At 35.1% G+C, this 12,213-nt stretch overlaps 2 protein-coding genes across 2 annotated transcripts in view; one reads left to right on the top strand and one right to left on the bottom strand.

Moving 5' to 3' along the window:
- FAM149B1 (family with sequence similarity 149 member B1) overlaps positions 1–12,213 on the top strand; it is a 59,845-nt gene that overhangs the window by 18,802 nt on the left and 28,830 nt on the right. Inside the window, 2 exon segments of the mRNA XM_079899426.1 lie at positions 8,660–8,802; positions 9,587–9,703. Coding sequence (XP_079755552.1) covers positions 8,660–8,802; positions 9,587–9,703 — 260 coding nt within the window.
- Positions 605–12,213, bottom strand: part of DNAJC9 (DnaJ heat shock protein family (Hsp40) member C9) — a 47,845-nt gene continuing 36,236 nt past the window's right edge. Inside the window, exon 5 of the mRNA XM_079899423.1 lies at positions 605–872. Within this exon, the coding sequence (XP_079755549.1) occupies positions 669–872 (204 nt within the window). The 3' untranslated portion in view covers positions 605–668. The remainder of the gene's footprint in view (positions 873–12,213) is intronic.

Genomic DNA, 12,213 nt, shown 5'->3' with positions numbered 1-12,213 from the left:
TACCATATGACCCAGCAATCCCACTACCAGGCATATACCCTGAGCAAACCATAATTCAAATAGAGACATGTACTACAATGTTCATTGCAGCACTATTTACAATAGCCAGGACATGGAAGCAACCTAAGTGTCCATCGACGGATTGAGGCCACTCTTCCTGGCTTACTGTCTCCTCACATGACCTTTCTCCTGGGCACAGGCACAGGTAGAGAGATCTCTGGTGTCTCTTCCTCTTCTTATAAGAACACTAATCCTATCAGATTAGTGCTCCACCCTTATGACCTCATTTTACCTTAATTTCCGACTTAAAGGCTTTATCTCCAAATAGAATCATGTTGCAGATTAGGGCTTCAGCATATGAATTTGAGGAGGACACAATTCAGTCCATAACAACGTATACCAGGAAGATGTAACAATTCTAAATAAGTAAGCATCTAATTGAGTTCAAAATGTATGAAGAAACACTGATGAAACTAAAGAGAGGACTAGGTGAATCCACAATTATTGTTAGAGATTTTAGTTATTAATAAAACAATTAGAAAATCAGTAAAAACGTAAAAGATCTTATGCTATACTGAACAAATGCAGAGTACATATCCTTCTCAAGAACATATGGAACGTTGACAAGGACAGACTGTATGGTGGGCCATAAAATATATCAGTATTGTTCAAAAGATTAAATCTGGGCTTCCCTGGTGGCGCAGTGGTTGAGAGTCCGCCTGCTGATGCAGGGGACACGGGTTTGTGCCCCAGTCCGGGAAGATCCCACATGCCGCGGAGCGGCTGGGTCCGTGAGCCATGGCCGCTGAGCCTGCGTGTCCAGAGCCTGTGCTCTGCAATGGGAGAGGCCACAACAGTGAGAGGCCCGTGTACTGCAAAAAAAAAAAAAAAAATTCAAATTTACGGATGCAGCTAAAGTAGTTCTTATAAAGACATTTATACCTTTAAATACCTATTTTAGAAAAAGAAGAAAGCTTTAAAATGAGTAACCTAAGTTTCTACCTTAAGATGCTAGGAAAGAACAGTAAATTAAATCCAAAGTAGAATGAAAGAATTAAAAGCATAATTAATCAAATAGAAAATAGGTAAATAAAAGAGAAAATGAACAAGTCCAAGAGTTGATTCTTTGGAAAGATTAATAATTAATAAGCCCTCTAGTGATACTAGTCAAGGAAAAGCAATAAAATGCAAATTACAAATATCAGGAATGAAAGAGATGTCACTACAAATTCTACAGACATTAAAAGAATATTAACAGAATAATATATACAATTTTATGCCAATAAATTCCATAACTTAGATGAAATGGACAAATTCCTCAAAAATCTGAATAGTTGTAAAACTCTTAAACTAAATCAAGCAACTCTCACAGAGAAAGCTCTAGGCTTAGGTGGAAGAACATACATTTGTGGAAGAAATAACAGTCACACAAACTTTTCCCCAAAACAGGAGCATTTTCAATTCACTTTATGGGTCAGCATAATATTGATGCCAAAACCTGACAAAGAATATAATAAAAGAAAATTATGAGATGGGACTTCTAAATAGTGTGGCAGAGTGAGTAGCTTGACAAATCTTCCCCCAAAGCAACAATAAACTGGATATAATTGTCTAAAGCAATCATTTCAGGATTCTGAAAATTGACTAAAGGCACACAGCAAATGGAGTAGCAGTTATTCATGAAAATCAATAGAACTTTGAGTTAGGAACAATAAGAGTCTGTTCAACTTTAAAGGGACAAACTATGAAAACTAGCAGCTTCACCACCAGAGAGGGCTCAATAGATTTGGAATGGAACTTGGATGAAGTCTAAGTTCAATAGCATTGTCAACAACAGTAGCACATTCGGTAGCATATGAACAAGGAAAAACAGTGGCTCAGATAGTCTGAGGTTTCAATACTAGCTAGGGCAAAAAATGGATTGGCAGACTATCCAGAAATTTATTAAGGAGGTCTGGGAAATAAGTCGTAGGAGGCCCTAATAAACTCTCCACATATCCATGCAGGAGAGACCAGAGAGGGCCCAAACTATACACACACAAATGGCTGACTATGAGTCAGCACACAAATGCAAAGGAGATGCGACAGCACAGAAATTAAGAGCCAAGGCAGCCATAAAAACTGCTTGAATTTGAACACAAAGTAAACTTTAAGACATAAAATACTACTAGAAACAAAAGGACATCTCCATAATGATAAAAAGGCCAATTCTTTAGGAAAATAAAGTAGTTATAAATGTATACACATCTAACAACGAAGCCTTAAAGCATATGAAGCAAACTATAGAATTTAAAAGAGAAATGGGAAACATAACAGTTGTAGCTGGAGACTTCAATACCCCACTCTCAATACTTGATAGAACAACTAAACAGAAGATCAGCAAGGATATTGAGGACTTGAACGGTGCTATCAACCAACTTGACCTAATTGATTCTATCCAATGACAGCAGAATATATAATCTTCAAGCATACAAAAAACAAGTTTCATAAATCTAAAAGGATTGAAATTGTACTAGGTATGTTCTCCAACCATGTTGGAATTAAGTTAGAAATCAACAATGGATATAAATTTGGGATATCCCCAAGTATTTGAAAATTAAACACTGTTCTTTTAAATAACTGATGGGTTAAAGAACAATCTACAAGGGAAGTTAGAAAATATTTTCAATTGAATGAAAATGGAAAAGCAGAATATCAAAATTTATAAGACATAACTAAAGTGGTGCTTAGAGGGAAACTTACAGCTTTAAATACCTATAGAAAAAGAAATCAAGCTTATAGACACGGAACAGATTGGTGATGACGGAGGTCGGGTTGCGGGGTTGGGTGAAACGGGTGAAGCATGTCAAAAGGTACAAACTTCCAGTTATAAAATAAATAAATCATGGGGATGTAATGTACAGCATGGTGACTATAGTTAATAATACTGTATTACATATTTGAGAGTTGCTGAGAGAAAAGATCTTAAAAATTCTCATCATAAGGAAAAAACTTCTGTAACTATGTATGGTGATGTGCTATGGAGATCAATTCACCAAATATACAAATATTGAATCATTATGTTATGAAACTAACATAATGTTGTATGTCAATTATACCTCAACAGAACAAAAGTGCCTACAGAAAAATGGAGCATACTGAATCAATAACATAAGCTTCCACCTTAAGAAACTAAAATAGACCAAATTAAATCCAAAGCAAGCAGAAGGAAGGAAATAAAATAATACAGATGAGAGTAGAAATTAATGAAACAGGAAACAGAAAAACAATAGAGAAACTCAATAAAGTTCTTTGAAGAGTCAACAAAATTGATAAGTCTTTAGCTACTTTGACCAAGAAAAAAGACGACATAAATGAACAAGATTAGAAATAAAAGTGAGGACATAACTGTTGACCTTACAGAAAGTAAAAGGACTAGGGAAATATAATAAGCAGCTTCATGTCAAGAAATTAGATAACTTAGATATAACAGGTAAATTTCTAGGAAGACACAATTACCAAACTGACTCAAAAAGACATTAATAATCCATACAGATATATATTAATTAAAGAAATTAAATAAGTAATTTAAAATCTTCCTACAAAGAAAAGCCCAGGCACAGATGGCTTTACTGGTAAATTCTACCAAATATTCAAAGAATAAATAATAACCATCTTTCATAAACCCTTTCAGAAAATAGAGGAAGAGACACTTCCCAACTCATTCAGTGAAGCTAATATTACCCTGATACCAAAGCCAGACAAAGACACCAGAAGAAAAGAATTCTGTATGTAAAAAATTCTCAGGAATTCACAAAATGAACAAACAGAACTGCTTAGCACCAATACATGAGTTTAACAAGGCCACAAGATACAAGGTCAGTATAAAAACGTCAACTGTATTTCTATATATGCTTAAATATTTAAAGAAGAAATAATACCAATCTTTCAGAAAAGAGGGAATGGTTCCTAAATCATCCTATGAGGCCATCCTATAACACCATAGTCAGACAAAGGCATCACATGAAGAGAAAACTACACATTAATATTCCTCTTGAAATTATACAAAAAACTTTAAATTATTAGCAAACCTAATTTAGCAACATAAAGGGATTATTTACCCTGAGTGGGATTTATCCATGAATGCACAGCTGGTTCAACATCAGAAAATTAAATTAATACATTATAGTAATGTGAAAAACTGACATGATTATCTCAATAGACACTTCGAAAAAGCATATGATAAAATCCAACACCCACTCATGATAAAAACTCTCACAAAACTAGAAAATAAAAGGGAACTTCATCAACCTGACAAAAGGCACCTAAAGCTAATAGTGTATGTAATGGGAAAAGACTGAATATTTTCCTCTTCAGATCAGAACAAGATAAAGATGTCCATTCTTGCCACCTTTATTCAGCATTGTATTGGAGGTTCTAGTCAGTGCAATAGACTAAAATAAGGAAGTAAAAGCCATCCACAGTGGAAAGGAATAAGTTAAACTATCTTCATTCACAGATGACATGATGTAGAAAATCCTAAAACTTTCCCTCCGCCCCCACCCCAACTCCATCTACTAGAACTAAGAAATGAGTTCAGGACGGTCACAGTATATCAGATCAATTTACAAAAATCAATTGTAAATGTGGTATATTTATGTAATGTAATATTATTCAGCTATAAAAAGGAAAGAAATACTAATACATGCTACACTATGGATGAACCTTGAAAACATGCTAAGTAAAAGAAGCCAGATACAAAAGGCCACATGTTACATGGTTTCATACATATGAAATATCCAGAGGAGCAAATCTATAGAGACAGAAAGTAGATCAGTAGTGGGCAGGGGCTGGGCAGAGAGAGGAATGGAGAGTGATGGCTAATGGAGCCAGGGTTTCTTTTGGGGTGAAAATGTTCTAGAATTAGATAGTTGTGATGGTTGCACAACTGTGCATATGCTACAAACCACTGGGAATACACTAAAACCACTAAATTTTACACTTTCAAAGGATGAATTTCATCGTATGGGAATTGTATCTAAATTTTTAAAACCTATTGTATTTCTACACATTAGTAATGTATAATCTGAAAGTGAAAATTAAAAATAAATTCAATTCACAAAGAACAAAAAATTGTTAGGGATAAACTTAATGAAAGGAGAACAAGACTTATACACTGAAAAATTTAAAACATTGCTGAGAAAAATGAAATATAAACAAATAAGAGACATTCCATGTTCATGGATTGGACGACTAAATACTGAGATGGCATTTCTCCCCAAATTGATCTATATATCCAATGCATTCCCTATTCAAATCCCATCAGGCTTTTTGTAGAAACTGATAAGCTGATCCATATTGACATGGAATTGCAAAAGACCCAGATTAGTCAAAACAATTTTGAAAAAGAAGACATGGACTTCCCTGGTGGTGCAGTGGTTAAGAATCCGCCTGCCAATGCAGGGGACACGGGTTCGAGCCCTGGTCTGGGAAGATCCCACATGCCACAGAGCAACTAAGCCCGTGCGCCACAACTACTGAGCCCGCGAGCCACAACTACTGAAGCCCGCGTGCCTAGAGCCCATGCTCTGAAACGAGAAGCCACCACAATGAGAAGCCCGCGCACCACAATGAAGAGTAGCCCCCGCTCGCCACAACTAGAGAAAGCCTGCACACAGCAACAAAGACCCAACTCAGCCAAAAATAAATAATAAAGTAAATTAATTAATTTATAAAAGAAGACAGAGAACTTACTCTATCACATTTCAAACTTAATGGTACAGTAATCAAAACAGTATGGTAATGGCATAAGGATAGGCCTATAATTCAATGGCACAGAATAGAGAATCTAGAAATAAACTCATATTTATGGTCAATTGACTTTTAGTGATGACAATTCAACAGGGAAAGGATATTTTTTCCAATAAATGTTGCTGGGACAATTGGATATCCATATGCAAATTGGATGAATTCAGACCCTTACCTTACATCATACAGAAAACTTACTCAAATTAATTATAAATTTAAATGTAAGTGCAAAAACTGTCATTCTATTTTTTTTTAATTAATTTATTTATTTTTGGCTGCGTTGGGTCTTTGTTGCTGCGCGTGGGCTTTCTTTTTTAGTTGCGGTGAGCAGGGGCTACTCTTCATTGCCGTGTGCGGGCCTCTCATTGCGGTGGCCTCATTGCGGTGGCCTCTCTCGTCACAGAGCACCGGCCCTAGGCGCGCGGGCTCTAGAGCGCAGGCTCAGTAGTTGTGGTGCAGGGGCCTAGCTGCTCTGCAGCATGTGGGATCTTCCCAAACCAGGGCTCGAACCCGTGTCCCCTGCATTGGCAGGCGGATTCCTAACCATTGCGCCACCAGGGAAGCCCCTGTCATTCTTTTAGAAGAAAACGTATGAGAAAACCTGCAAGACTCTGGATTAGGCAACGAATTCATAGATATGACACGACAAAAGCACAAGCCTAAAAAAATGGATAAATTTGACTCCATCAAAATTAAAATCTTTTGTGCTCCCAAATACACTATCAAGAAAATGAAAGAACAAGCCACAGACTGGGAGAGAATATTTGCAATACATATATCTGACAAAGGTCTTGCATCCAAAACTTAAAACTCCATATGAAGGAGATAAATAGACCAGTTGAAAACAAATGAGCAAAAAGCTTGGACACTCTGTAAAAGAAAACATATGAATGGCCAAGTAGCATATAGAAAGATGCTCAATATCATTATCATCAAGGAAATGCAAATTTAAAACGGTCATGATACACACTCACTAAAATAGCTAAAACTAAAAAGACTGACCATACCTAGTATTAGCCAGGATGTGGAGCATATTTAATGCTCACACATTTCTTGTGGGAGTGCTAACCTGTACATTTATTCTGTGATATAGTTTTAGTAGTTTATTTTAACATTAAACATCCACTCATTATAAGACCAGTAATTCTACTGCTAGGTATTTATCTGAGAGAAATAAAAATATATGTCCAGAAAAAGATTTGTGCATGAATGTTCATATATTTACTCATAATAAAAAATAGTGTAAATAATGCAAATGTCCCTCAACAGGAGAATGGATAAACAAATCGTGGCATATTCTTACAACGCAATACTATGTAGTGAATGTAATGTAATGAATACTAACACATGCAACAACATCGGTGAACCTCGAAAACATTCTGCTGAAAAACATTCCACCTCTCTCACTGAATCCGTCATCAAGTTTTGTGTATTTTATCCTCACAATGTATCTCATGTCTTTTCTTCTCCTTTTCTTTTTTCTTTTTAAAAATTGAGATATAGTTGACATATAACATTGCATTACTTTTAGGTATACAGAGTAATAATTTGATATATGTATATAATGCAAAACACAAAAAAGTACATCCTGCATGATCCTGGTTATATGAAGTTCTGTAACAGACAAAACTAATTTATAGTGCTATAAATCAGATCAATGGTTTCATGACATGGGGAACAGGAAACTTCAGTTGCACAGGGGTATGAGGGAACATTCTGGGGTATCAGAAATGTTCTTCTACATCTGGAAAACAATGGTGGTTACTTGGGTGAATACCTTTGTCAAATGTCATTGTGCTGTAGATACTTGAAATGTTATTGTATGTAAACTATTCCTCAATAAGGTTTATTAAACTTTCTAAATACTCAAAGAGTTAAGGGATAAGATAGCATCCATTAAAATTATTGGAGGTTTTAAAACAAAGCAGGTAGAGATTTTAATTTAAGAAAAGACAGATATGAAAATTCAGTTTAAAATCTTAGACATGAATAGCATTTGAAATATCTGAGTAGATAACTGGACATAACTACTATATGTAAACTGGACCCAGTGAAACAGAATAGTAGTGAATTGAATGAGAGAACTAAGAAAATCACCTAGGGGCTTCCCTGGTGGCGCAGTGGTTGAGAGTCCGCCTGCCGATGCAGGGGACATGGGTTTGTGCCTCGGTCTGGGAAGATCCCACATGCTGCGGAGCAGCTGGGCCTGTGAGCCATGGCCGCTGAGCCTGCACGGCCGGAGCCTGTGTTCCGCAATAGGAGAGGCTACAACAGTGAGAGGCCTGCGTACCGCAAAAAGAAAAAAAGGTGTAACTTTTCTTCCATCAGAATGTAAAAGGGAACATAAAAACAGATGAAGTAGAGAGTAAGCAGAGAATCAGATAACATGATCAGATTCACATTTTATAGCCATCCTTTTGGCTGCTGCAAAAGGATAAATTATAGGGCAAAGATTTAATGTAAACTGTCAGGTGAAAAATGCAGACTACAAAGTAATATATATATGGGATTGACTGTCTACCTTACGCTCTAAAAAGAATACTGGAACCAAGCAACTATAATAAAATTAACAATCATTATCTTTGAGTGGTAGAATTATTGGTAATTTTTATCTTTCTTTATACTTTTCTGGATATTTTTGATGAAGAAAATGTTACTTTAAAAACGTAGATATTTCCACAAATTTTCTTTAAATAGGAATAGGGAGGCCATCTGCATATTGTAAGATCCCAAAACTCACTAACTTAACTTTTCTTTCACACAAGTGTACTAAATATTGAAAATAAAACAGAATCTGATTGCTTTCAACCTTTATGATTATTAACAGAGATTGAAGCTCATCTAAATATTTTGGGGTGATAATTTCTTTTAGGAACTTGATCAAAATGCCACTGAAAAAGTCCACGCAATGTTCACAGCCATTGATGAGCTCTTGTATGAGCAGAAGTTGAGTGTACATATTAAAAGTCTACAAGAAGAGTGCCAACAGTGGACATGTAGCTTTCCTCACCTCAGGTATTGGAGCCCTTGTATATTCATGGCTAATACTAAAATTTGAAGAGCAGATTTCCAAGAAAGCTTGTATTCTGAAATCTCTATGGGCATAGATTTATATAAATGAGGCAATGTGGTATAAAGCCTCAGATGACAGAAAACTCATGTTGATGGAAGTTTCTCAGAGTTTTCATAACTACCTATATTGTCCTAATCAAGTAAAAACAACTTCTATACCAGTAACTGTGATCTGTGTACTATGGCTGTCCAAACAGCCTTGCTTTTGAACAAGAGGGTCAGAAAATGTATTTGATTACACTGTTGTCTATAAGTAAATTCTTATGCATGTATACTTGAAAGCAAACATAGGCTATTAGGAAGCTTTCCTTAGAAACCGCATTAGTGCACTTACTACACATACTTAAAATTTATAAAGCTTCATGTTCTTAAGAATATAATTCAGTTTTCACTAATTTGGCCTGGCTTTCACCCACTTTGGCAAATTTAATGAAGATTGCTATAGGGGATGGAGGGAAAATTACAAATGTTTGCCCAGTTCCCTTGGATTTTTTTCAGTGGGGTGGAAAAGCTTTATCCTTTCTATCTCCATTGTATAGGAGAGAGATATACCTTTAAAAAGGCTCTGGATTCACATTTCTCTCAAGAATCATTCTAAATCAGTAACGGACTAAGTATGTTCTAGACTTCTATGTAGAGCCATCAAATTTGTTCCAAAAATACGTACATTTTGTATGTATGCCAGGTGAAGGTGCTTAATTATCTCTTTATGTTCTTCACTTTGAAGGATTCTGGGTAGGCAGATAATCACTCCAAGTGAAGGTTATGGACTGTATCCTAGATCCCCTTCTGCTGTTTCAGCTTCACATGAGGCAACAATGTCTCAAGAAAGAGATTCTACTATGTAAGTATTCTAATATGTAAGTACTTATGTATTCTAATGTGCAAGTATTATATTCTACTAGTTATACTAAGGGATTAAAATACTTCTTCCTATTTATTGGTATTTAGTAAAGCACAGCAAATTCTGTAAGATTGACCATAGTCTTTATGCATATTAGAATTTTGTTACTTAGTTTTTTGTTCAAAAGTAAGACATTCTCTAGGATTTAAGGGTTATTCAGATTCATATATATCTACGTCCATCTATAAATCTAGGCACTTCCCTCTTGGAATAAATGTGTAGATAGACTGGTTTAAAGAAATTCAGGGATCTAAGAAACAGACTTTAAAATTTTTTGAAAAAAATTCTGAAAAGTCATTTTCTTAAACATATAATACTAATTAAAACTTAATTTCTTTATAGAAGTTAAACTGGTATTAGTTTATCAGCTTAAAATGGGTAATTAGTACACTAGCTAAAATGGCTAATTCTTTAACACCTCAAACTCTTTATTTTTATTTTTACTTTTTAAAAATATTGGGAATTCCCTGGTGGTCCAGTGGATAAGACTCTGTGCTCCCAATACAGGGGGCCTGGGTTCAATCCCTGGTTGGGGAACTAGATCCTGCATGCATGCTGCAACTAAGAGTCCCCATGCTGCAACTAAGAAGCCCACATGCCACAACTAAAGATCTCATGTGCCACAACTAAGACCCAGCACAGCCAAATAAATAAATAAGTAAATAAATAAATTCCTTTACTTTTTCCTAAGACTGTAATTTTACTTATACTGATACCTTCTAAGAGTTGTAGTAATACTTTCTTTTGATGCCTTTTGGGGCTTGTAGTAATTTCATCAGACCACAAAGTAAAACATTATTGTCTTAGGCCAGTTAAGGTTATGAGATCTGGGTTATCAACTAACTGATTTTTGGTCAGAGAATGGGATTTGTTTACTTCTTTCAAAGTGATTTAAGCTCAAGCTTCTGGTCACTAGGCTGAGCTTTCTTTCTAAATTTAAACCTCATGTATTACATCAATAAGCCTTTTTAAGTTTACTCCTTTTATATAAAGGTCAGACTTTTACAAACTAATGTCTCCCACAGAAATGATGTATCCTTTAATTCTCACTGACCAAAATTACATAACTTATGTCCTGCTATTAAGATATATTTACCTGATCTATTAGTATAAACTTTATATATGCCTTATTATTTTATAACTATAAATAGCAGTTCCATTTAGAGATTCCAAAGAAATAAGGAACAAATCTGAGCAGTTAGCTCCTCCTTTTTTAGGACATCTGGCTAAATCATCATTCTGCAACTTAGTACAGGCAACCTTTCTTTCCTTTTTACTTGCTACCACCACTGCTGCTTGGTGCTTCTTATTTTTCGTTCTGCTTTTCTGGATTATTTGACTTACAGTTTTCAATAATTATCTTTCTTTACTATACAGATGAAACAATTACCTATCTATACTTTATATACAGAGATACTTAAATGAAACAAGTTATTCAGCTATATTAGCACGTCACTACTTATTGAAAATAATAACAAATTAAATATAATCCATATTTATTTTCCTATCACTACCACTTTGTCCATACTTGATACTTTCTATCTTGAGTACCATTAATGAACTCATTGCGTTTCAAAATATTTATATATTTTAATTAACCATAATTATTATTGATGCTCAAATTGTTACAACTTGGCCATGTCAAGCTAGTTCCTTTGTTTTTGTCTTGAATGTTTCCTTGTTTTCTGGTTACAATAGGATGCTCCAGGCCCATCCTGGAAAAAAATTGTTTCTTCCTTTAAGGCATGGTATCAGCTGAAATTCAAGGAAATCTGATTCCTTTGAGAGGCTACTAGTATTTGAGAACAAAATTTGGGTAGTGAGGGTATGTAAGTTGGTGATGATGCTGCAATTCTGCCACTTTTTGTAATAAGTGGTGTGAAAAAATGTGTCAAGAATTCATTTTGATATTTTTCAGTTTAACAAATCAGTTTTCCATAAAATATGAGGTTGATCATCTACTTTCTACAAAAATAACATTTCAAATTATATCCATTCTTGCCCCTCCACATTACATCAGATTCTCCTTTTAAAGTTCAGCGTTAATCCTTTCTGTCCCCACTTAAAAATCTTCAATAGCTTCCCAGTGAATTTAAGATACAAATCTAAAATTATATCATAAGCTGGCCCCAGCCTACATCTCTACCTTTATCTTCTGTCACTCTCTCTCTCATTCATTCATCCTCCCACACTGGATTTCTTTCAAATCTCAAATGTACTAAACAAGGTATTCGGTCCAGCTTCCATTCTTGAGGAGTTCTTGGGCCAGAGGAGAGTAGTATAATAAACAACACAAAAATACAGTCTCTTCCTTTTTGTATCGCTAACACCTCGTACAATGCGTAGAACATGGTTAGCATCAACTTATTTTTTTTTTACTAAATCATATTTATATGAAAACAAACTCCATGAAAATGAATTAATTGATATTATGGTGGCAAAACAATGTT

Source organism: Stenella coeruleoalba, assembly GCF_951394435.1.
Source record: "Stenella coeruleoalba genome assembly, chromosome: 16".
Taxonomy (NCBI): Eukaryota; Metazoa; Chordata; class Mammalia; order Artiodactyla; family Delphinidae; genus Stenella; species Stenella coeruleoalba.
The sequence above is the reverse complement of the archived record's forward strand: the minus strand, read 5'-3'. Positions and strand labels throughout refer to the sequence as shown.